At 42.2% G+C, this 27,079-nt stretch overlaps 1 protein-coding gene across 2 annotated transcripts in view; it reads right to left on the reverse strand.

Moving 5' to 3' along the window:
- Positions 1-3,483, reverse strand: part of TMEM33 (transmembrane protein 33) — a 74,753-nt gene extending 71,270 nt beyond the window's left edge. Inside the window, exons 1-2 of one of the 2 annotated variants that reach the window (XM_078678254.1) lie at positions 3,279-3,483; positions 2,981-3,065 (exon numbers count right to left, since the gene is read on the reverse strand). In XM_078678254.1, the coding sequence (XP_078534380.1) occupies positions 2,981-3,052 (72 nt within the window). In that variant the 5' untranslated portion in view covers positions 3,053-3,065; positions 3,279-3,483. Of the gene's footprint in view, positions 1-2,980; positions 3,066-3,243 lie in introns of both variants that reach the window. The other variant, XM_078678255.1, reaches the window with a different exon arrangement.
- Positions 3,484-27,079: the final 23,596 nt, after the last annotated feature.

Genomic DNA, 27,079 nt, shown 5'->3' on the forward strand with positions numbered 1-27,079 from the left:
CTTATGACGAGCCCAGCTCGTCATGAGGCACAGTGCAGCTGTGCTCATGGCGAGCTTGGCTCGTCATAACGGCCGCGGCACTCCAACGCACAATTGATTCCCCGCCTGTGCGAGAGAATCAATCAGTGGGCGGAGTCACGACGAGCCCAGCTCGTCATGAGCACACCTAAACTGTGCCTCATGACGAGCTGGGCTCGTCACGAGCACCGCAGCGACGCACCCCCCTACCCCCCCTCGCGCCGTGGGGAAATTACCCCCGCGGCGAAGGGGTAAAGAGCTTTTTTCTACTAAATACCTGCTCTAGTAGACAATTTGACCGGCCCTTGACAACCCTATTAAACTTTCAACTCACAATGTAGCAGTGAAACTGAAATTCTCAAGGTATATGCCACATTCATAAAGATACAGTTCCATTTTGGCACTAACAAATAGAGGGTCATCATCCAGTATAATTTTCTCTGGGAGCTCTTCCCTATAGAACACACCACCTAGAAACAATTAAATTATCACTTAAGTGTCAATTTCTCTACTATCCTGATCGGTAATGACTACGCCAACTGCTTGTCTTTCTACAACAAAAAGTGGCCCAATTAGATCAATACCCAACTGCCACTAAGGTCCCCCAGGAAATTCAAATGGATACTTTCAATAATAAAGAAAAACCAAAGGAAATGGTGGACGGAGCGTTGACAATACAAGCACTCACCCCCAGTCAACTGATCTGGGTTTAATCCATCACCGTTCTTTAGCCCACTCTGCCACCCCAGTTCAGACATGGTCAATAATACACGCCTTCACAGATCTGCTACTTCTCAAGCACGAATAGCATTCCTGTGCCTAACTACATCCATCCCAGTCCATACAATTTGTTACCATGTACATATTTTTATACCTAGATGACCTTCATAACATTGGCTGAATATCCACTACCCCAACCCAAACTGAGGTAAAATTGTAATACTTCAGATCAAAACCCCATTTCAGCATTTATTTTCTTGTACTTAGAATGTATTTTCAATTTTCTGACTACTTTCCATTCTTCAGGACACCCGTCATCAAAATATACCAACTTTTTGTATCTGAACAATCTATTTGTGAAATACTAACTTCTATGACCCGCAGGTCTGGTAAAAATGTTTCAATTTTTCGAAGCCTGCTGAGGAAGATCTGTACCACGGGTAATATGTCCACAACTATGCACAGTGAGACCATTAAATGAATCCACCTGTCAGATGAGTGCCAGTCAGGTCATGCGAGCAATAAAAATCAGTGTCCTGTCTCATAAAGAGGCTGCAATACCTTACATGCACAAAGTGTGTGCAGCTGACAAGAGCATAAGATGGTAAGGACATAAGGTTCAAACAGACCACTCCCTCCCTATCCCAGCCTAGGCGTGTTCGGGCATCTGTTTCAGTAAATGCTGCAGGTTTCAGGGCACTTTAATGAGACCTACTGGGAATAGTAACACCTGTAGTGTGCCAATAAATTACGGTGTGCAACTGGCACCTGGGAAAAAGCATTCCAAGCTCCAAAAAGATTTCTCGAAATTCAGTGGGAGAGTGAATGTGTGTCTCAAACAAAAAAAAAAAGAGAGAGAAGGAAGAAAAGCCTAGGCGTGCATGGAAACCTGCCGCCACGAGGCCAAACTAGAGATCCAGCTCATTATGAAACTTCACATAAGAACCAACCTCTTCATCTTGACGTTTCTTAATATAATCGATGCGCTCCCTCTTTGAATTAAAAACATATGTGATGCGCTATATATGGCTGTATTAATTTTATCAAATAAATGATAGTCTGGCCCTAAACAATGAACATACATACTTTAGAGTGTGAAACACAGTACCGAGCCTGTGAGAAGGGAAGTAGAGGGTGCCATTAAAACTTGACCCCGACTAGAAACAAACATTACATACAGGTGCTTTGTAGAACAAAAAACACAGGCGAGTCAATATATATTTGATTTTCATACATAACTAGTGGTACAGTTATGAGCTCAGTATGCTAACTGTTCCTTCATTAGGCAATTAATTGACTTAATAGATTAGGAACATAGATGCTAATTTAAGTGGAAAACATGCAAGGGGATGTGTAGGAGTAGTTGAGACGGATAAGAAAATCAGCTCTAGAGAGGGATGAGAGAAAAGCAATGATTATGTTAAAGCAATCATTGTTGAAAGTGTCAGGTCCTTAGTAACTTGTAGTATGTGAATATCCTGGGTGATGTTCCGGATTGTACACGGACGACCACAAGCTTTGTGATTTCTTGTAAAATGATGGTATTCAGAACAAGCCCTGCTGTTTTGTTTGCATGTACCGATGGCCATTAAGACATACACATACATTAGCAGGTAGCAAATAAAACTGATATACGCGCACTCTTATCCTAACATTTTAAGGGAAAATTACCCCACCACCATTATACTAATCCAAAATTAGAGGTTCTCCGTTCATCAAAGTTCAAATCATATTGAAAGGCTGGCCCAACTTGAACTTTTGACTGAAATACAGTGAAGTGAACTTTATTGCTATCTTCGAGAATACAGGTGGAAACGATTACTTTTTCTTTCATATAAATGCACGTCACTTGACATCTAAGCAAGTATCCCAGCAAGACGACAACAAACGGACTGTGAACAGTCGAAGGACGTGCATATTTGGCAAACATGGATACAATCTAAAATTACATTTTGAAAAGGTCTTCCCCCTCTACACACCCGACCTTAACAATTTGGGTATCAGATTAAGTCTATGCACTGGGGTGATAGGTTCAATCCTTGGGCCGTAATATATATATCACTCACACACACACACACACACACACACACACACACACACAATAAATATGCTACCCATGGTCAGTCCTGAGTACATAAATTAAAATGTGTTCCTCTCAATTTGATTGCATTTATATGTTATTATCAGAAATACATTATGTTCCAAATACGCTTTAATTTAACATATGCACATCAGCTCTTACCACAGCCCCGGTCACGGGAGCAGGCGCCTGCTGCTGCTGCGGAGGGGGAGCATCCTGCGCTGGATCCGCCATGACGTTCAGAACCCTTCGGGTTAAAACACAGAGAAAACAAAATATACTTTTACAATAAGTCACATATAGAAATAACCAAGCGATTGCGACAATGTAGCGTGCACTAGCCTTTGACCGCAAATCCCTACATTGTCAGCGGAAACTCCCTATGGCGCAAGAGCTTGCAGGGCACAGATGTGGCTTTCGGGTACCTAGGGTGAAGAGCTGTGCATCCGTTTACACACACCTGCTTACAACCGGGTCTAGTAACGGAGCCTCTCAGCTTCTGGCACCTTTTCGCTTAAAAGACAAGGAACAGCCCACACACACGTCTCCGACACGTTCAATAAACTGGGGTACAAGGGGTACTTAGGGCGCAGTACAATTCCCCAGGAACTCTCAGACCGGGCCTCCTCTAGCTCAGCAGAAGGAGGGGTAGACACAGAAAAAGGACTTGACAGGGCAAAAGACTGCATCAAAATCATCCACGGCCCGCCCCTTAGCCCTGCTTATACAAGCGAACAAAGCGGCCATTTCGAAACGGAGAAATAAAGGCATTTTAATATAGTGGAAAGGACGGTTCGTTCAAAAAGTATTTTTATATATATTAATTTACATATAAAGCAATGATTTTATTGAACGGCTTTTACTGTCACTGAATAGATATAATTAGACTCCAAACGTTATAAGTATATTAATAGAGTTTAGATAAGTGCAAATATATATATATGTATATATTAATCAACTTTTACACAAATAGTGCTGTAACATGCATAACAATTGCGTTTTTAATTAAAACAACAAAAAAGGAAGCATGCGATTCATTAAATTTACCTTCAGTTAAAGGAAAACACTATTATTTGAAGATGGCCGTTGCTGCTTGCTATGGTCGTTCTTTAAATTTCCAGCCCCATTTCTATTTTTAAAGCTACCTGTCGAGAAACGCCATTCATCGTGAACGTCATTATAACGAGAACCTTGCTAGTTCTCTTCCTGTAGAGTACTGTTTATTTAGTTATTTATGTAATGCATTTGACCCGAAGGTGTCAGAGCGCTGTACAACAGAACCAGTTACCTTACATTAGAGAAATGTTACAAAATAGAACCTTATAAAAATAAACAGGAGAATAGAAGAGGTAGGGAAAAAACATAGAAGGCAAGAACACAATATCAAACACAGCAAGCAAGGGTGAGGAATGTAGAAGAAAATATTACAAACTTACAATGATGAAAGAACTTCGTAGAAGGGTCTGAGAATGAAGGTATTAGTTCTGAAAGTGTATTTGGAAGAGAAAAGATTTGAGGTCAGCTTTGAAGATCCGGATAGAGTTGGTGGCACGGAGCAATGGAGAAAGCGAGTTCCAGATTCTCATCGCATTACCTGAGAACGATTGAGCCATCGAACTTTCCCTTTTGATGGAGGGGAGCTCAAGCAGAAACTTTTCTGCATTCCAAGAAGGTCTTGAGCCTCCAAACATTTTCAGTTTATTCACCTTGTAATGAGGGGTGGAAGTGTGCAAGGCTTTGTGGGTGATGCAGGCAGTTTTGTAAATAGATCTTGCTTCAATGGTGTCGTGTCTACACGGCATGCACTCTGCAGCCCCAAATCACACGCAGGACACAGGTGGGTGCAATTGCAATCCTTTATTATTATTCTCCATGCAGCTGGTTACACGCGTCCATCCCTGTCCTCGTCCTAGTCCAAACTGTCCGCTTCCTGTCCCCTGATCGGATGTGGTGTCCGGTGACCTGGTCACCTCCCTCATGACCCACAGGGTCCTAGTGTCCTCGGTCCCTATTTGTCAGGTCACTACATCTCCCCCCTTGTTGCAAACAAATGTTCATGGTGCTATTCTCCTGCTCATTGTCGTGGTGAGAAAAGAAGAGAGAGAGAGAGAGAGAGAGAGACTGTCAGTCTCGTCGACCCTTCTCCCCAGTCTCTGTTTCCTACTTTTTTCTACGTAGTCTCTTTGTCCCCTTGTACCCCTTCCTTGGTCGTCGTTTCCTGCCATCATCCTTTCTTCTGCCTTTCCGTTGTCCTCCGTCTGCTCTCTTTCTGTCAGCCTCTCTTCGTGTTGATCGTTGCTCTCCGTCCTCCGCTTTGCTTCTTGCTCCTCTCTTTCTACGGCCGCCCTTTGTTGTGTTTCTTCCCTCACTTATTCTTTTTTGTTCTCTTCCTCTTTCTCTGGTCCCTACGTCTTCTCTTCGCTTGCTATCGGCATGTCTTTTGTCTTTTTCATATGTCATCGTTATAAGGCCCATCGTTTTAGCGGTGCTGTTGCTCATCAGGCATGGTCCAGGGGCATCGCCTTTTAGAACATGGATGTCCTCCTTCTTTACTTTGTCCTCGTACCTCAGTTCCTCTGTGAATTTTCCCAAATTCGTTACCTCGTTCCTTGCCCCCCAGGTGAACACTTTTACCTTGGACGCTCTCAGTGTCGGCTTTACTTCCATTTTCTCGTACTCTGATACACACATGACGTTGCATGTTGCACCACTGTCTAGTACAAAGTCTGCTTCATGCGCTCCTACTCTTATCTTTGCATTGTCTGTCTTTCCTCGGGTGCTTTTGTCTGCTGGCTCTGTGTGCACCTCCGACATGTGGTATAATCTTTCCACTTTCTCTTCTTCCTCTTCTTCGCTTGACCCTCGTGACAGACTTCTCCTTTCATTGTCGACATACCTGACGTGTCTTGTTGTCGACTCCTGTTGTCTTCCTGTTCTTTCCTTGTCGCCTCTGACTTGTGCACCATGGCACATACTGGCTTAGTGATTTCTTCCACCACATCTTCTGCACGTCTGGCCAAACGCTGGGCATGCACCTCTGTGAGGAAATCCCATTCCGCACTGGAAGCATGTTCCTTCACGTTGTCTCCTTTCCTTTTGTTCCCTCCAGTCATTCTTCCATCGGCCTGGGCGATCTCTGTTTGTCGTGAAGTGTGCATTTTCTATTTCAACGCTCTTCCCTCTTTCCATTTCCTTGGCATGTTCCGTTGCTCTCGCCTCTGCTCTCGCTAGTGACAGGATGTTCTTCAATGACGTCGGTTCCTTGAGTATTCTCACCCTGAATCCTGTGTCGCGACAGCCTTCTATGAGCCTCAGCCTTATTGCTTGCTCGTTATCGAATTTGTCGAACTCACAATGTGTCACCAATTTTCTCAACCTTGTCGCGAAGTCATCTAGTGTATCGCCGGCTCGTTGACACGCAACAGTAAATGTATATCGTTCGAAGTCAATGTTTGGTTGTGGGTCGAATTTAGCTGTTAGGCATTTCTTTAGTTGTTCATATGTTTTTGTTTCTTCGGTAGGCAGTGTCACCAGAAGTTCTTCGACGTCATCCCCTGCTAAGTTCAGCAGTAGCCCTCGTTTCTTTCCGTCTGCTACATCTGTATCTTCTACGTATCTTTCAAACCGTCTTATCCACTTCTCCCACCTTATTCCTGTCTGTGGCTCCGATAAGTTGAACGGTAGTGGGCTCCTGTATTGTGCGCTGGGCTTTGGATCTGCCATTCTTGCCTTCTTCCCTTTCTCTGCTCTTTCTTCTTTTTTTCTTCTTCTTCCTCTGTTATTCTCCTTTGTTTTAGCCTTTTCTAGGCTTTCCTTGTCCTTTTCTCTTGTGTCCCTTTTGTTTCCTTTTTTTTTTCTTCTTCTTCCTCTGTTATTCTCCTTTGTTTGAGCCTTTTCTAGGCTTTCCTTGTCCTTTTCTCGTCTTTTTCTTCTTGTTTACTTTTACTTTATTTTGACCTTTTCTACTTTCTTTTCTCTTGTGTCCCTTTTGTTTCCTTTTTTTTTTTCTTCTTCTTCCTCTGTTATTCTCCTTTGTTTTAGCCTTTTCTAGGCTTTCCTTGTCCTTTTCTCTTGTGTCCCTTTTGTTTCCTTTTTTTTTCTTCTTCCTCTGTTATTCTCCTTTTCTTTTAGCCTTTTCTAGGCTTTCCTTGTCCTTTTCTCGTCTTTTTCTTCTTCTTTATGTCTTTGCCTGGCTTTGTAATGGCCGCTCTGTTAATTTCTATGGCCTTTCTCTCTATTGTCCTTTTTTTTTAAGATGGCCGCTCTCTTCTCGCGAGATTTCGCGATCGAAATCTCGCTCGCCTGACTCCAAAATTGCCGCTTCCCCGATCTCGCCTCTTATTGGCCCAGCCGCCTGATCCCAAAAGGGCCTCCGAGACTCTCGCGAGAGCTCGCGCCTCAATTTCGAGACCTTCGTGCTTACCGCACTTTGCCTGTTGCTCCTCAGAGGTGGTCGGGTGGGCTCCGATGTCGCTTTCTTTCTTCTTCCTGCACATCCAGGGTGGGCACCTTGTTCTTCCTAATAGCGTCGCCTTTCTTCTTCGAAATGCACGTCGGCTCGTCTCTCACCCTTCGTCGCCAGTTGTCGTGTCTACACGGAATGCACTCTGCAGCCCCAAATCACACGCAGGACACAGGTGGGTGCAATCGCAATCCTCTATTATTCTTCTCCATGCAGCTGGTTACACGCGTCCATCCCTGTCCTCGTCCTAGTCCAAACTGTCCGCTTCCTGTCCCCTGACCGGATGTGGTGTCCAGTGACCTGGTCACCTCCCTCATGACCCACAGGGTCCTAGTGTCCTCGGTCCCTATTTGTCAGGTCACTACATCTGGGAAGCCATCAAAGAGAAGACAGGATAGGAGTAGGGTGACCAACCGTCCGTAAATGTCACGTACCGTCCGTAATTTGGAGCTCACGTCCGTTGTCCGTGAGAATCCCTTTTACGGACGCCCTTTGTCCGTAATTTTGGGCATTTGCTTTGGGAACATCACTGTTCCACTGCCAGAACCCTTAGCTCAGATGGGGCGCCTCGCACTGTTCTGAGCACACACATAGCCCCACCCGAGTACTTCACAGGTCTTTAAAAGACCAATTACACGTTAACGAGGCTTTGTTGGTTTTTCCGCCCCTTCATCTCCACACTTCCTGCCTCTTGCTGGAAGAATTAGCCCCCCACCACGCCTCCGAAATTTGTAGTAGCCCTCACCACCCACCCCGCCGATAAATTTGGCTATCGTTGCTCCTCTGATTGTGAGTGACAGGTAAGGCTTGGCTGTTTAGCTGTTGATGCTGTATTTGGATGTGTCATCTGCGGGTGGTGTGAGGAGACGAGTCTCTGAACATTACTGACACGAATAGGCCTGCGAGTGGCAGTGCTGGGAAGAGCAGGCCCATGACCTTGAAGAACAGTGCTCCCAGGGACCTTGATCCGAAGCATACGGATGACAGCGTTGGGGTGTAAAGGGCAAGGACAGCACCGGACTCTGGGGGGCATGCCTCTGTGTGTTGGGGGGACAGGCCCATGGAATGTGGTTCTTGTACCACCGAGTTGCAAAGTGTAGGGCTCTGAGGCCAGTGGTGAGTGTATGGCTGCAAAGTGACAGTGTATGGAGGGCATGGCTTTTACAAAGTAGAACCTATGACGTGACCCAGCCAAAGGTGTCAAAAGGTCCCATGTCATGTATGAAACACTAAACCAGTTCTGGCCTTTTAGCCAAAGAATATAGGCATCAAAATCCCAGCATGGAGTGTTTTATTGGCTGGAAACAAAAAAGATAAACGAGTCGCACTTGCATGGGCTTTCTTGGCAGCTGTGTTACCCTCGGAGGCAACTGCACTACGGTTCAGAGCGACGGGTAACGTCACATACAGTGTGATCAAATTCTTTACTTTGCAACATCCTTGTACAACTAATATGTGCGGGAATAGACATACTGATTCCTGATCCCAGGTAGACCTAACCGTAATCGAGCTTGATGACAAGCCCTGCAGCAAATGACCCCATGATGTGACCTACCCGGGAGCAGAGCTAAAATAGAAAGGCTACCAGTAAGCCACCCTTCATTTCAGTCCAGCCCGAAACCCACCCCAGAGTCCTTATCAGGAGTTTCAACTTGACCAAAGATGCATATGTTTGTCCATCATATTTAATATTTTAGTCTTTTCTGACTGCACCTTTGACATTCCTTAACTTAAGGGGTTTGGCGTATGAATAATTGCCACTATGAGCAGACATGGGAGGGGGACAAACAGAGTAGACCGAGACGGCTTGCTATACAGCCTCCAGGCTTTTAATCCCCGCACTCCCTGACTCGTGCCTTCCCATAGATGAACCTGGGTATGCAAAGACCCCTGCCTCTCACAGAAGCCACTACATATGGGAACAGAGGATAGGTGTAGGGAGGGTGGGAGCTTCTGAAGAGCTGTTTCCCTGTCAATGGATAAGAAAGAGAAGCTGTGCGTGGGATCTCTCTTGTGGACGATTAAAGCCCTTTCCATGTTATAATGTGAAGGGCTATCACAATGGGAGGGCAGAGGAGGTAGTATACCCCAGGCCTGTGATCTTTCAAGGGCCCCATGCTGATGGACGGATGGATGGCTAAATTAAAGAGGGATGGAGAGAGAAAGGGAGGATGGATGACTGAAAGGGTGAATGGGTGGATGGATGAGTGACTGGGTGGATGAATGAGTAAGTGAAAGGATGGCTGGATGGGTGAAAAGGTAGATGGCTGGATGGATGAGTGAATGGATGGATGGGTGGAAGAGTGAATGGATGGATGGGTGGAAGGGTGGATGGATGAGTGCAGAGATGGATAAGGTGAAAGGATGAATGGAGGGATGGATGAGTGAAAGGGTGTATGTGTGGAAGGATGAGTGACTGGGTGGATGAATGAGTAAGTGAAAGGATGGCTGGATGGTTGAAAGGGTAGATGGCTGAATGGATGAGTGAAAGAGTAGATGGATGAGTGCACAGATGGATAAGGTGAACGGATGGATGGAGGGATAGAGGAGTGGAATGATGGATGGAGGGATGGATGGAAGGATAGATGATGGATAGGTTTGCAAATGGTTGAATATTGATATGGATGGGCACCCATATGGAAGGACAGAGTGAATGGTGAAAGACTGAATGATGGATGAAAGAATGATTACACTTTGTAACCCCCATCATCTTAAGTACATTTCCTATAGATTGACTTTCACATTTATATGAGTCATTGTCTGTATATAATATGTGTGTGATGTAACTCACGCAGACACCCTGTCCTTCTTACTTGGGATGAGTAGCACTATAAAATAAATTAAATACACATGAGAGAGGGTCTATGTGAAGAGGCGGGTCACCATTGGAGGATGGTAGCAAGGCCGGACTGTCCGGACCGGGCATCGGGCGTTTCCCTGGGAGGCTGGAAAGGTGGTGGTAGGGGCGGTTTTGTTAACGCAAAAAGACTTGCCCATTTATTCAAAGCTGCGCGCATACTGAAAAACCACGAAGTGCACAATTATCTCAACCTAATATAAACTTCTTTTGACTTGTACTTAAGTGGTTGTCTATTTACTTACTTGCATACTATTGCGCGACCTCTTCTGATGTGTCTGTAAAACGTAACTTTTGTCCTGAATTTTGACCTTCTGCCCTGAATTTTTGTCCTGAATTTTGACCCTTTGTCCTGAATTTTTACACTCACCGTCCTGAATTTGCACCCACGCCAGTTGGTCACCCTAGATAGGAGTGATGTGGTCACTCCGTTTGGACCCTGAAATAAAGCAAGCTGCTGAATGGAGGACGGATTTGAGGGGGGAGAGGTAAGATTTGGATAGGCCAGTCACAAGAGAATTGCAGTAATCCAGTCTAGAGAGAACTAGAGATTGGACCAAGGTTCTTAGGTCTTTCTCCGGGAAGAACTGACGAATCCCCCACAGAAGGCGCAGCTGGTAACGTGCGTTCTTAGCATTGGAGGTGATGTGGGAGATTAGGTTCAGTCTTTTGTCAAGTATGACACCTAGGGATTTAACGCTGTCGACAATGATGGGTTTATTGTTGAGTAAATTCAGCTGATCCATCCAGGATTTAACAGGAGGAGGGGAGAGAGAGGTAGATGGGAGGAGGAATTCAGTTTTGGCGGGATTGAGAATGAGTTGGTGAACTAACATCCAGTTGTGAATAGAGTTGAGTAGTGAGAGATTGTGTGCGGAAGACACCTTGAGGTAGAATTGAGTGTCATCCGCACAGAGATGGTAGTGGATCCCAGAATTACTAAGGAGGTTACCTAATGGTTCCAGATAGAGAGTAAACAAAGTGAGTGCAATGATAGAACCTTGAGGGATGCCTTGAGCTACCGCCAATGGAGATGAAAGACTGTTTGCTATCTTGATCATTTGGGATCTATCTGAGAGGAAATAGTCAAACCATTTAAGCGCTGTGCCTTCCATGCTCATTCTCTGTTGAAGAGTGTTAAGGAGGGTGTTGTGATTAACAGTGTCAAAGGCTGCAGAAAGGTCAAGAAGAATCAGAAGGGACGATTCCCCAGAATCGAGTACATTCAGCGCATCATCAATCACTTGCAGCAGGGCTCTTTCAGTGCTGCAATTTAATGAACAAAAGAGATGCACGTGCCGCTATTGACTTAGCCTAAACTATTTTTTCAAAACATATGAACTAAAACACCATGTTTCGTGTGTATTGTCACTTCTTTTATTTGTTTTATATTTTATTTATATATTTCCTTTATTTTGGTATCTTAGTTTGCCAAATTCACATTTTTAAGACCTTATGTACACAAACAAATACATTCATATTTACATAAACAGAAAACAACAAAAAAGCAGTTTCAATATACAATTCAAAAGTGTGAATCATTCAAGCCACCATTCATTCATCAGACGTACCACCACAAACAACAATAACAATATGCATTTAAATGAATACTGGAATAAAATTATTCACAGTTAAGCCATCTACAATTAATATTCTCTAAGAGAGATCTAATTATACAATTCTTGGAACCCTTTTTGTATTTTTTGGCTTATTGAAAGGTCTACGTGTTTCAAACTCGTGTTATTTTGGAGTTATCATCAGGACCGTTGTCTGTGAAGAAAGAAACAAAACTTTCTTTAGGTAAAGTATTATTACTGGAGGGTGCTGCCTACTCCAAAATTCTACTACTTCCGTATCTTACCTCTTACTTTTCAGAGTGTGGAAGACCTGCACAAAGCTCCCGACGTGTACAAGTTATCTAAAGAAAAAATCATATGATGACATCCCTGCCACACTTCATCTGCACAACCACTTACACAAATCACACGTGCTCAACACTTACTTAGTTTGTAGGTCCGTGTTGTGTTGATGCCGATCTAGCCCTGCCTCTCTGCGCGCTACAAGGGGGGCGAGGGAGGGAAGAAGGAGGGAAACCTTCAGGACCGGTTTTGGTCGAACATTGTTTCTAATAGCTCGCAGGGATCAATTGCGTCATACCTGGCAGGAGAGCACGGGTGTCTGTATCAGAGATTCCAATCATTAAAAAGCGGGATGTTACAAATTCCAGACACAGACCACGCAAGGGGCTCAAATATGGTTCCGCACTACTCGCCATCCAGCAAATCCTAGAAGCTATAGATGGCAAAATCGACTCCCTAACTCTGTGTGTTGACAACATGGCTGCAAAGCTTAATAAACAAGGGGAGAGACTAGATGCGGTGGAAGTGTGAATATCTGCAGTTGAAGATGTGTCAGGAACCGCCACAGAAACATTTTGTGACATGGAAAAACAGCTGGAGGTAATCAAAACTAAAATGTAATACTTAGAAGCGAAAACTCGCCGGAATACCATAAGAATTATGGGTATACCCGAGGGCGCACACATGCGGCGCCTAGAAACCTTTGTTGAGGACATGTTGTGCGAAGGCTTCGGGCAGACAATTTCTCCCCTCTTCTCAAAATTGAACGCGCCCTCAGATCATTGGCACCAAAGCCACCACCAGGAGCCCCACCGTGGCCTATCATATTCCGTATACTAAACTACAGTGATAGGGACACGGTGTTACGTCGGGCATGCGCGCAACAACGAATAGTATAGCACAACTACGATGTCTTTTTCTACCCTGACTTCATGGTGGCAGTACAGACAGTACGCAAGGAATTTGCAACGGTAAAGAAAAAGCTAAGAGATATGGGAATGTTGTATGTAAGGCTTTACCCTGCAAGACTAAGGGTCACCCACAAGGGGCAAACAAAACATATTCTCTTCGCCGAAGACCGTACAGGCTTTCATTAAGCATATCTCTACAAAAAGGAAAACTTTGGAGCACATACTCTCCTCTTCACAGGCAGCAGGTAGCCTGGTGCACATGTCGCATCCAGTGGTAAGACTGGATTGTTGAGGTTAAAAGACTGGTAAATTGCAGGAACTGCTATGAGAAACATGTTTTATGGCAAGCTGTCTACCCTCTAAAAACAAACGGACTATACAGTCCATAGTACATGGACATTGAGACATTGATTGCAGTCTCCTGTACGAATCATCCAATACTATGTCTTTCAATAGTAATAACAATAGAGTGTTTATGAATATAGAAGAGTACAGAACTACCAATGGTTTATATATGGTTGACGATGCATTTTCCTCTCTATGGTGTAAATTATGGGTAGTGCTAGCCACCATGTAGCTAAAAAGAAGTAAATATTACATAGGAAGATTGTTAAAAGTATAGCATAATTATGCTCAAGTGTCTTTGAGCGCTGTTTAACACATAAGTCCTCTATTAGAGGTAGAGCCTCTTCAAGACAAATTGCATAATCGGCGAGCATCTATAGATTGCACTGAGAACTGTATGTGGACACTGAGATAATTTGAGTATGAGTATGCAAAGATTGTAAAATGTCCTATAGTCTCATTATCCTGCTGTAAAATACTTGTAAGACTAACATCGCAGTGTAGCAACTGCTGGGTGGTAGAACATTGTAAAACAAGTTTGAAATGTTTATGCCGTAATCATAAACATATTAGCAATAGGATCTGCTGATGCTACGCCGCACTAAGATAGGTGGCGAACATACATTATACTGCAAGTAGCGTCCAAATGTTATACATCTATGTGTAATGTGTTAGTCGACTACTCTATATACATTTCGTCTGCATCCGTCTCGCGGATGTTAGTGCATGCACTTAGCAGCCCCCTAGTGGGTATTCCCCGACAAAGTTATGATGTTGTTAATGTTATTTAGATGGTATGTTTTTGGCATGATTGGGATGCTAAAGAAGGTGGGGGGTAAATAGGGTTGTTTGTTTTCTCAGGTACAGGAAATAGAGATAAAATGCGATGTGAAATAGTAACAGCTAATGGTTATTGGAGCACTAGACATATTCACATACCACATGGAGTATGCATGAACAAGGAACTAATACAATCTATTATATACTTCCTTACACTCCAGAATGGAAACTACTAAGGGAAAGTTATTGATTCGTATGTTAACCTGGAATGTCTGGGGTCTAAACAATCCCAGGAAAATAAGACAAATATTTATGTACATAGATAGGCACCAAAATGAAATTGCCTTGCTGCAAGAAACCCATCTGCCGAAGACTGACAAGTATACTTTGGGCGGAAAATGGGCTGAAACAGTATTAGCATCTTCCTATTCTTCCTATTCCAGGGGTGTTATTATAGGTAAACAGTCTAAATATCGACTTTTTAGGTCTCGCGACCTATCGAAGCGCGCATGCGCATCGAGCGGAGCGAGAATTCAAGTGGCGAAAATTCTCGTGAAACCACCAGCTTTTTGCTGGCGTTTTCATGCAGTTCATGTGAACCACGTGTTCAAACATGAACGCGCATCAGCCTCCCTCCATTTGCCGCACAGCACATCAAAGGGCTTCGCCCAGCGTGCGCTCTGCGGCTTCTCGGCTTCTCCTCCCCTAATTACGCCGCACACAGCCTTCCTTGCATTTCTCCTCCCCCTCCCCAGCCAGCTTCCCCCAGGCCGTGTTCCCTCATCCCTCGCACCCCCTCCTCCTTCAGCTTGAGCTGCGTGAATACAAGGGGCACACACTACTCTTCAAACAAGCATTGGCATTGCCAATAGGTCTCGCTTGTGGGACCTTATAAGTATTTAGTTTTGGTGCACAATATCCGATTATGCAACAAGGATATTGTGCTGCAAAACTAAATACTTATAAGGTCCCACAAGCGAGACCTATTGGCAATGCCAATGCTTGTTTTTTTACCTACAAGAATATTAATAATAATAATAATAATAATCCACATTTGTAAAGCGCACAATCACCCGTAAGGGTCTCTAGGCGCTGGGGGCCGTCGGGAAGATTAAGCGAGCTATTGCCCAGAGTCTCATGGTGCTGGGCTGACCTGCCGCCGGAGCCGGGGATCGAACCGTGGTCCCCAGATTCCGGAGTCAGTCGCCCTGGCCGCGGCGCCACACCTCTTCCACCTGAAGGTAAGAAATATTGTTTATGTTAATATCGAATTTAGTAATATCGATAGCAAAAATATTGATGTTATTAATATCGATATTAATATTAGTGTTATGTATTATATTATGGATTTTATATGTATGTTTTTATAAATTTTATTTCAATTCTTTTTTTTATTTCACCCCCGAGGCAGGGAGTACGCAGAAAAGTGACATATGCACAGCGATAAGCCTACAACCTCATAAGGGCCGGCCGCGTCAGAGGAAATGCAATAAGGGGAGCCCCTAGAACAGACCTAATGGGGAGCCCCTAGAACAGACCCAAAGTTTTAGCTATTTTTTTATTTTATTTTTAAAGTTTTATATAGCGCGAACAAGATCTTTGCAGATATCAGAGCGCTTTACAGAAACAGTAGGTAGGATAGACAAACTGTTGAAAGCAGTATAAAATTCGGTAGGGAGTGAGTTGCAAAGTAGGGTAGCAATCGCACAAGAGTATGCACACTAATAACAATCAATAAGCAATAATATAGAAGCCGTGCAATGTCGAATCGAATAAGATTATAGCACCCCAGAGGGTGAGTAAACACACTGTTGAAAACAGAATAGTAGGCAGTAGTGAGTGGATTGCAAGTTAGTAAAGCACTCAAGTCATAGTGTACAGCCTTAATAAACAATCAGGAAACCAATAATATAGCATCCGTGCAGTGATTTTGGTCCAGTAGCAGCCATAAAAGAGTCTAACATAGATAAGCATTCAGGTAGCCGATAATATAGGAGCCATGTACTGTCATTGTTCCAGTAGCAATAGGGTTCAGGTGAACTTAGCCATAAGGATGGCTTTTACCTCTTTCTTGAAGAGTACAGAGGAGGGGATAAGCCTAGTTTCTGGCGGGAGTGCATTCCAGATCCTAGGTGCCATCCCTGAGAAGGAGCGTTTGTATGTTTTTTCCTTCCGGAATCTACGAGGTTTCAGGAGGAGATTCTTTGTGCTTCTGTTGGATCTTGAGCCTCCTGATATAGTCAGCTTGTGAGTGAGGTAGTTGGGTGACTTGTGGTGTACGGCCGAAAGTGTCATACAGGCAATTTTCAGCTGAACTCTGGCTTCAAAAGGCAGCCAGTTCAGGGCTTTTAAGTCAGGGGATATATGCGAGTGTTTTCTTGAACCAGTGATGAGTCTCGCGGCCGCGTTCAAGGAGGCTCGTAGGGGCGCCGTTGTTGTTAGGGGGAGCCCGCTAAGAGCCACAATTCCGTAGTCTATGCGAGGAATTACTAGGGCTTGTACAACAGTTCGGAAGTCCTTGGGTGGTAGGAAGGGTTTGAGTTTTCTCAGCGTGTTGATTTGGAAGTTGGCTCCCTTAGTTGCTTTGCTAATATGCTGCTGCATGTCGAGATTGGAGTCAAGTGTGATGCCAAGGGATTTCGCCGAGTCCACGATGGTGGGCTGGACATTTAGAGCGGTTAGATGATTGAGCCAGGTTTGGGTGATGGCCTTTTTCGCAGGAGGTGAGATCAGAAGGAACTCAGTTTTCAGAGCATTTAGTTTAAGGTGATTGTCGGCCAGCCATGCCTGGGTGTTTCTTAGTGTGGCATTCAAAAGTTTGATGTCTTCAGGGGATTGAAGCTTGAGGTAGAGCTGAGTGTCATCAGCGTACATATGGAAGTGTACATTTGATGCTTGAAGCAAGGTGGTGATGATCCAGCGCTCTCACCAAAATATTGCACAAATGACACTATCTACTACCACCAAACTTACAATACAACACTAGGCCCATATCAACAATAGAGCGACTGAATCATGAGGCGATAAGATCTAAATATGTTGTTTAAACTATCCACAATAATCAAGACCAGCTTGTCATTTTAGAAAGTTTATTTTAAACACATCTAGAAAAACTCAGGTTTTGGTATTTTATTAAGCAAGCATTAGAAAATGTCATAAAGAAAGATTTATTCAGTATTAATAAAAAGAGCATAAATCAAGAATTATTATTCATTAGCAGGAATAAGTAAAATTAAGCATTTCCAAAATCCTAACTATCTCTCTGTCTCTACCCTCATCACCTAGAAATAAAGTAATTAATAAAAAACTCCTTTCCTCACGTGTAAAGTCCATCAGCATAACACGTCCTCCAGAATTCTCGAGCGTAAGCCAACTATCTGTTCTCTGAACCCATTCTTATACCCTAAATTAAGCTGAGCTAACTATTTTTCACATTCCAGCAGACGAATTCTAGTTCTCCATTGGCTGAGCCACCTCGTACCACAGTAAACTGTGACACCTCCTTCTTACATGCCCGGGCAAATTCACTAGTTCATTGTTCATGTAGAAGTCTTGGCAGCTCTTCCTTAGGCTGCTACATTTTGTAGCGAAAGATTGTTCAAGCAATGCAAATCTATCACGATTCTTCCTTTCAACCTTGAGCCTGTCCGCTCTGAACTCCCGTGGCACGTTAGCAAACATTAGCAAATTTCTCCAACGAGTCATCTTTTTAGCAGTTCATTCCAAAACCTTTCAAAATAAAAGCTCAGAAGCTTTTTCCATCCTTTCAGAATTATTTTCACTTGAGCCATTTTCATCAATAGGCCTCTTTTCAAACAGCGTCAATTTTCTGCGCCACCTCTCCTGCGCCACTTTTAAAAGTGTACTATTTTCCTGCAGCCATCTCTAAGCTTCATTTGTAAAACTATTATATAAACAAACACAAAGAATAATTAATGCAAGAAATACAGTTTGTTCTGTTGCCTCCCATCATTGCTAATAATTAACCCATTAGTCTAAATTACCTAGCAGTAAAGCACAAATAAAGCAGCATTTTATATCTACCATTCTTCATTGAATCCAGCAGGGTTCTTTATGCACCTATAGAAAATATAGTGACACCACATAGACAAGGGAAGCAAAATAAGCACATGCCATTATTTAAAAACAGCTGCTATTAGTTATGACATAACAATAGACAAATTCATTTATTATTTTCCACATACATGAGAATGCAACATAATGCACATTTATAAGCACACATGTTAGTTTCCCGCGTGTTCTGTAATGTAATGTAACTTTAAACTAGATTGAATTAGCACACACACAGCACAAATTGTTAGCATTATTAATTTATTTATGGAAGTGTGACTTCACAAGTTTAAACAGATTTCTGTTTTCTATCTCGCTCCATCAACTCCCTTATCTGGTGATTAACAAATCACCACACCACCACCCAAAATTTTAGCAAAAATTTTATCTAAGATGAACATGATTCAATTTCACCTGTGTTAGTATTTCTAAAGACTTATCTCATCAGTTTATCTACAATTCTCATATTGAGTTTTAAGAAACCCCTCTAGTTCTATTTCTTTCTCTTGTGTAACATACAACTAAGCTTCAATAAAAGTGTTGCAAAAACTATAACTAATAAAGTGTCAGTATCTTGCTTGTCATATTAACCTTAAACTTCTCCTTGTTAATTTCTAAAAGAACAATAACCTAAATTAACTAAAGCAGAATTATTATGAGCATATATATCAGAGACATCTTACAACATTTATTTAAAATTAAGCATCTTGAGCTTGTTGAATGTATTTTCATTAAGCTTGCAAAGAAAAATAAAACAAAAATTAAAAAAATTGTCTAAATTTTCTAAAAATTTCTAACAGAATTTTCTAAAAATTTCAAACACCCCCCTTTTTCAAATTTTTTTTTTTTTAATACTCTTTAAACCTTCTAACAGTTTTTCTTTGACCTAATGTCACAAATTAATTTTTCAGCTAACAGAATTTCTTCAACCTTGTGTCATCTAACACATTTTCTTCAGCCTTATGCCAAAAACAGAAAACCTAAAAATGTAACAGGTATGTACTTCAATCATTGTCACTTTTGTTTTCAATCTCTTCCTGACTGTGATTATTTTCCTCCATTACAGGTATCACTTTTATTTTCTTTCCTGCCTCACTTTTCTTTTCAGAATCTTTGACTTGATATCTCATCAATCTGTTCCTTTGAGTTGTATCTTAATTTGAATTTTAGGCCTTCATTTTCTTCTGGCCAGTTATCACTTTTTCTTGGTAATTTCTTCTTTTGCTTGGTCACATTACATTCTGTTCTCCAAGCTCCTTTTCTGAATTTTCTTATTTGAGAATCTTCATCACTCTCATCAGTTTCAGTGTCAGAAATTTTCATTCTGGACTCAGGTACTTCTTTACTCGGCAGCTTCACTCCGTTAGGAACATCATCTTTGTAGCTGGTACTTGGCAATTCATCTTCTTCTTCTTCAATTACCTTCAACTTCCCAGTTTCAGAATTCCTGTTCCTGCTTTCAGAGTTTATTTTCTGCTTTTCAATACTCTCCTGGTCTTGAATCACAATCTGATCACATTCTTCTTCTGCTTTTTTTTCTGGCAGATTTCCATCATTTTCTGAGTCTTCAGTCACAACTTTCAAGTCTTCTTCAATCAAGGCTTGTTTTCTTTTCGTGTTCTCCAGATATCGACCAACTTGTCGATCTTCAAGATCTGGATTCTCTTCAGGCTCTTCTTCAGAGTCTGAATCAGCAGTTGTGACATTATCCTCATCAGGATTTTCAGGTGTAGTTACACGAAAAGTATGGCCAGTGTCAATCCACCTCTTCAGTCTTTTGCACTTCTCTGCATTTGTTGTGACAAGACTGACTGGCCTCCTTTTCTGCCACCTTGGCACTAGACAATTTCTTTTTAGACGAACCTTTTTCCTGATCCTTTTACCTGGTAACAGATCAAGTACTTGCTCTTTTTCTCTTGTTTGCACTTCATTTTCATCTTCATCAAACACAGAGATCATTTCATCTGATAAATTCCTGCAGTTCTCCAAATTGATGCTATCATTGATAGTCATCATTCTTTTCTCTGGTATCAATGTCTGTCTCATGACCTTGTCCATCATAATATCACGTGGACTTAATTCTGTCTTTTTATCAGTAGTGTTTCTCAGAAACATCAAAACAAGTGGAAGAACATCTGTCCACTTTGTACCTGCAGCTAGGCACATTTTTGCATCTCTGTCTTTTATAGTAACATTCTCATGCTCCTCAACACCTGAAATTTCTATTCTATCTGTACAATGGAGCAGTCTGTTTTCAATATGTCCTCTGTCATCTGGTAAATTTGCAACAGTAATTTCATCATCATGTCGCATCTGAAATGTTTCAACCCATTTTGAAAACAAACAGTAAATCACAAAAATGTAGCACAGTTTGTCATGCAGTGCCATCTCACAGAAATCCATTTGTAATCCAGTGAATAAATCACTCTCCTGTCCTTCTGTTCCCAATCTCACAACTGTTCTCTTAATTGAGTTCACTTGCTGGCAAGCCAGACACCTCTGGTAAAGAAATTCTGCAATTTTATGGTACATTCTGTCCATGTCAGTAACCATGCTATTTAGCAAAACTACTCTGTCATCTTTGTGTATCCAAATCTCATCCTCATCTCGCTGTCTAAAATCTGTTCTCAACCATGTGTTTCTCAACCATGTGTTTTTCTCCTCATGAGTTGCATCATCTTGTAAGTTTTTGACTACCTGCCATGTTTCAACTACAGATGTTAATATTAGTGAACTCAAAGCATGTTCATCATTCATTTTGTATGCTGTACATATCACGACAGCAAACCTTTCTGCCAATTGAATGTCATCAATCAACCTTTTAATCAAATTTGCATTTCTGATAAGTGAACCTGCAGAAGTCAAAGTTTTAATCTGTTGATCAATTGTATCTGTTACTTGGATGTCTTCACCCAAAAGATCATCAATTTTATTCCAAGATTCTGGAAGTGCATCTATTCTTTTTGGACTGTTTTCTTGTTCTTTATTTAATCCTGTATCCGTATTGTCTGTTTGCTCATTAACAAAAATTTGCAATGGCAGTGAAGCCATCTCAATCTGCTGAATCTGGCCTTTTGATATATCGCCCTCCCGGCAATGCCCATACCTGGATATCCGTGCTCACCAACTCTATAGCTCCTCTACTTCTTAAAGCCGCAAATTTTACTATTCTTGGCGATTTAAATTTACATCTTGATGACACTTCTTGCGCCTTAAGTAAGAGTTTTTTAAGTGATTTAGAGGTATTGAGCCTGATGTTGTGCAATTCGGGTCCCACTCACTCGGCGGGGCATCAATTGGATCCAATTCTTTCCAATCTTTCCTTTGACTGCTCACAGAGTGCTCGTCCTTTGGACTGGACTGATCATTTCGCAGTCCACTTCGCCCTATCTGACATCAAACTGCCTATTTTGAATAGACAGGGCAAGGGCGAACTAGTCCATAGATGGGGTAAACTAGATATTTCGAAGTTTAACCAACATCTCTTTGATACTCGTCCTTTAAATGACGAAGCCCCTCTTAAAGACCTGAATTTGGCAGTTACATCTTGGCTCACGAATGCTGTAAACATCGTGCTTCCCCCTACTCCGAGACTTTCCAAACTCCATCGATGTCCGGCCCCATGGTTCTCGCCCGATTTAAAGGTTCAGAGAACTAATTGTAAGGCCTTGGAAAGGAAATGGAGGCGCACTTACTCTGCTTCTCGAAAGATCGCTTACAAAGAAGCATTGAAGGGATACCATTCTAGGTGTAAAGAGGCAAGAGCTACATACACGACAAATATAGTGTCGCAAGCTCAGAATTGCCCTCGCACTCTATTTGCAGTGGTTAAAAAATTGACTGGTGCTGATACTTTACCGACCCCCCCAGTCTTGGAAGAAGCCCAATGTAATTCCATTGCGGAATTTTTTATCGCCAAAGTTGAGCGTATTAACAACTCCATGAGTGCCTCTAACACAGCAACTCAGTCTCAACTGGGGTGTGCGACTATGACTGTACCTCTGTCTCTAGGGGCAAAGATAACTAACTGGCTTCTGTTTGATGATGACTCGTTCCTCGCCTGCCTGAACAGTGTAAGATCTGGTTCACCGCGTGATCCGGTGCCTGCTAAAATCCTTAAGTTGCTCGATTTTGAGTGTCGGCGCCCTCTTATGAGACTTCTTAATACCTCCCTGAGTGAGTCTCGTGTGCCACAGGACTGGAAGCATGCGATGGTGGTCCCACTTCTGAAAAAGGCTGGTGCGGACACATCAAACCTTGCCAACTTCAGACCTATTTCTTTGCTGCCTATCTTCTCAAAGATACTGGAGAGGCATGTTAACACGCAGCTTTCTCTTTTTATTGAAAATCAGGGCTTTTTACATCCATCCCAGTCCGGTTTTCGAGCTCACTATTCTACTGAGACTGCATTACTAGGGGTAACGGAGAAACTTCGGCACAGTATCGATCGCGGTGAAACTTCTGCTCTCATCCTTCTGGATCTGAGCGCAGCGTTCGATACCGTGTCCCATTCCATCTTATTAAATTCTCTCCGTTCCCTTGGAATAGATGGCCCCGCACTTGCTTGGTTTGCCTCCTTTTTAAGTGAGCGCACATTCCAAGTTTTCTCTCAGAAAGCTGCATCCACGATATGTTCATCGGGGTATGGTGTCCCTCAGGGGTCTATTCTCAGCCCGCTGCTATTTAATATCTACATCAAACCTCTCGCTACCATCGCAGAGGAAGCCGGGCTGACTATTTTTTCATACGCCGATGACACGCAAATCGTTTTTTCCCTCTCCAGCACTGAAGATAACAGCGTGTCTGGTTTGAAAATTGGTTTGTCACTTGTGGCTGAGTGGATGCAGAGGCATCTCCTCAAGCTTAACGGTGATAAAACCGAGATCATTATTTTGGGGAAACAGAAAGATCTCTGGGGCCCTCAACACTGGCCCAGCACTATGGGTCCTACCCCTCTACCAGTCCAGGTGGTACGTAACCTGGGTTTTCTCATAGATGATAGACTGTCTATGAGGCAACAAGCCACCAAGGTGGCGGGCATCTGTTTTACTACCTTACGATGGCTCCAAAAAAATCTCTGGATGTTGCCTCATGCCGCTAGGAGAACCGTAGTCCAGGCGTTAGTAACATCTCGCCTGGACTACGGTAATGTTCTCTATCTTGGCGCAGATGCCGCGACTGTCAAAAAATTACAGGTCGTACAAAATTCATCAGCTCGTCTCCTTTGTAATATTCCGAGGAGGTCTTCGGCTGTGCAGGCTCTTCGCGATCTCCATTGGCTCAAGATCTCGAGTCGAATTAAATTCAAAGCCTTATGCTATCTTTTTAAAATCAAACAGGGTTCTGCCCCATTGTATCTACAAAGTTTAGTCCAACCCTATAGGCCCCAGCGTTCTTTGAGATCATCGGCCAATTGTGATTATGTTATCCCCAGATTTAAGCTAGTGAAGATGGGTGGAAGATCCTTCTCCCATCTTGGCCCCAAGTATTGGAATGCCCTGCCCGTTGCCCTGAAGACCGAGACCAACATGCTCTGTTTTCGAAAAAAACTGAAGACCCTACTCTTTTAAACTAATTCCCTGTAGCTCTTGTTGCTAAATTCAGCTGTGTCTGATGTCAGTTTTCTTCAGTCTATCCCTTGCGCCGGGAAACCCACTGCGGGTAGCTGTTGCGCATTATAAATTTTAAATAAATAAATAAATAAATAAATCATCACCTGTCGCTGTATTTGTAGCTGTTCATTCAGCTCATTTATTTCAATCTCTTTTTCCTTTGACCATAATTTTGACTCATCAGACTGTGTCAAATCAATCAGGTCAATGTCAGACTTCTCACTTACTAGAACTGAAGTCATCTCTGTTTCTTGCTGAGTTGCAATCCCTACTAATTCAATTTCAAGAAATATTATAAACCTTTTCAGTAAAGTTTTGAATTTCAGAATTAATTGGGACTTTTAAAACTGTGGAACTAATTTCATCCTTTCCCAGCACAGGGACTGTCACTGCTTCCATATATTTCATGGACTGTTTCAAATCATTTGATGAATTCACATGATCAGGAATATTAATTCCAGAAGTACTAGGCATTTCATCATGCTTTTCTGTTGCATCTTTTTCAGAAGAAGTCTGAACTGGCACTCTATCAATCTGATCTGGGACTTTTGGCGTTACATTAATCTGTTCTGGGGGTCTTCTTGAATTTACAACATCATTTTTACACTGATCAATATTTTCTACTCTGACCCTTTTATTATTTACATTCGCTAATTTGGGAATCTTTAATTTACTCTCACATTTAGCAACAACCTTTTTCATTTTCTTATACAAGGAAGACATTTTCTTTAGATAACTTGGTAAATATACTCTTTAAATTTGCCTTGCAGCGCTTGCTGATCAATTAATTAATTAATTTAACACTATCAGGTATAGAAAACCTTATAACTCAGTCAATTTAATATTTCTCCTAATTTACCTGTATCACTAAAATTTTTATAAACCTGGAAAGAAAAACATGAATTTGCAAAAACACAATGTAAAATATTTAATTTGCAACAACAAAACACCTAAATATAATTTAGCATTTTTAAAATGAATTTATTTACACTTACACACCTTTCTGCATCAACACCTGTGGAAAAAAGAAAACCTAATCTGTTTGCCTTTAATTTAAATAAAATGTTTTGCTGCTTTATTAATTATCTCATTGAACCAAACATTGTCCTGTTCTCACACTGATAAAGAACTCCAGGAAAGGACAGTAAGTTGCCTCAGGACTTTAATATTATCAAATACTATGTTCTAACAACGTTATTCCATTAAATAACAGCATATAAATACAACCCTATGCTCAAATTCTATCAGGTGCTTTCCACATGATTAAAAAAAAACAAAACTCTGTTTTAGTCTGCGCCAGTATGATAAACACGAGTACAACGTCAGAAATTGAAACAATCGCAGCCTTCAATGTTCAATGCTATCACTGTAAACGAGGGACATGTATTTTAAAACGAAGTTCAGGGCACTAGTATTAGGGAAATTAAAGCCTCAATATTATCGGCAAAAAGTAAACAACGCCTCAACCAATCACAGCGTCACGAATCTCTCGGCCAATCAGAGCATTGCGGCTGTAAAATGCTCCAGCCAATCAGAGCGCTGCTTTCGTGACGCTCAACCAATCACAGCGCGGCTATTACTGTATTTTACACGCTGTTACTTTCTTTCTCTGTCCTCGCGCTCCAAGCAGCAGTCTCTCTTGTTCTATTAATTCAGTGCGCAAAGATCGTTATGCACTTTAATTTATTACACCCTTCCTTTAAAATAATAGCGCATTTCGGAAGAAAACCAAAACGGGGATATTTGCAATTTGAAAACAACTTCTCAGATTTAGCTAATCACAGCATAAATTTTCTGTCATTCTGATACTTTAATCAATTAGAGCACGGCTTTAATTATGACACGCACCACTGTAATCTTCTTTCCCTTCGTACAAATATCAGCTCTGACGAACTTCCTTTTAAAACAATAGCGCGGCAAGCTGACAATCTCTCTCTTTCTCACGCGCTTGTCACACATCAGCTGTGACCCAAAAACAATAGCGCGGCAAGGAAGGAAATCCAAAGCGGCAATATTTACTTTTTACAATTTACTCAACAATAACTTTGAAGCAACAACGCGCTTCAGCCAATCACAGAGTTGGTAGCGATGCTCCAACCAATCACAGCACGGCCTTGCTGTGATTCGCCAGGCCTCTTCAGCCAATCAGAGCCTTACCTTGCCCCAATGCTCTAAACTCTTTAGTCAATTTCAGCGCGGCTCTACAATGACGCGCCAGATATTATCAACTAGAGTGCGGCCGCCCACACAACCATTGCGGTTCTCAGCTCCTCGCTGCTACTCTTAGCACCTCGCGCCTTGCCTTCCCTTTCTACAAAATGAGATATGCAATAGTACTATAAGGAAGGGAATCAAACGGGCACTTAACTTTGTTTTAAAGTTTATTAATGTAAAATTTGGGAAAATTCTCGACAAGCAACCATTCCAAACATTGAAACCCTAATAACTAATCACAGCGCAGCTTTGTTCTGACGCTATGACACTCCAACCAATCAGGGCGCGACCCTGCTATGACGCTGCGGGCACCCTGACCAATGGGAGCGCGGCGGCTGACGTAGACAGCCGCTGCAGCTGGCAGCTCTCCCCTTCGCTTTTCACTCGCAAACGGCCCCTCCCTCACCAAATTAGAACTTTTAATAGAGCGCACTATGCATTTCCTTTTAAATAATAACGTTTGGGAAGAAGTAATTTTAAAATAAAGCAGGCATTTATTTCAAGGACGCTTATTCAAACAAAAATTTTCGGCAGAAGACACTCCAAACACTTTAATTAATCGGAGTGTAACTTTGAGTTTTGTTACTTGACAGCTGTTTTTATTCTTTATTACAGCGCGCTTTTTACACCCATCAATGTTTAATTCAACAGTATTATTTAAACGAAGGGAACAAAAGTGGAGGCTTAGCTAGTTATAACATAGCGACGCCTCAGCCAATCAGGGGGCAGCTTTTCTATATCAAACCAGACGCTCTAGCCAATCCGAGCGCGGCAATTCTGACGCAGGCAGCTGCTGCAGCTTCAGTCTCTCCCTACACGATCTCACTCTCTAAAATAGCCCCTCCCTTACAATTTTCGATCGGGGCACTTTTCAATTGTTTTAAATAGCGTGCAATGCTTTTTAGTGTATTTAAACACTGCACAACATCATAAAAAGTCTTAGAATGGTACAGACTTTATCCTGAACTTTCCTAAGTACCTTACTTTTGGTACAATTTAGTGAATACATAAAACTAACTCATCTGCCTGCTTCTTCTAATTAGGATAGTTTTACATGCATTCAAGTATTCTCATTCTCGGAATATAAGGCGCTATTCCCATAGAATATTTTTCATTTGCCAGTACAGTAATCTTTTTACTCTACCCTTCT

This window comes from Lissotriton helveticus, chromosome 2_2 (assembly GCF_964261635.1).
Source record: "Lissotriton helveticus chromosome 2_2, aLisHel1.1, whole genome shotgun sequence".
NCBI lineage: Eukaryota > Metazoa > Chordata > Amphibia > Caudata > Salamandridae > Lissotriton > Lissotriton helveticus.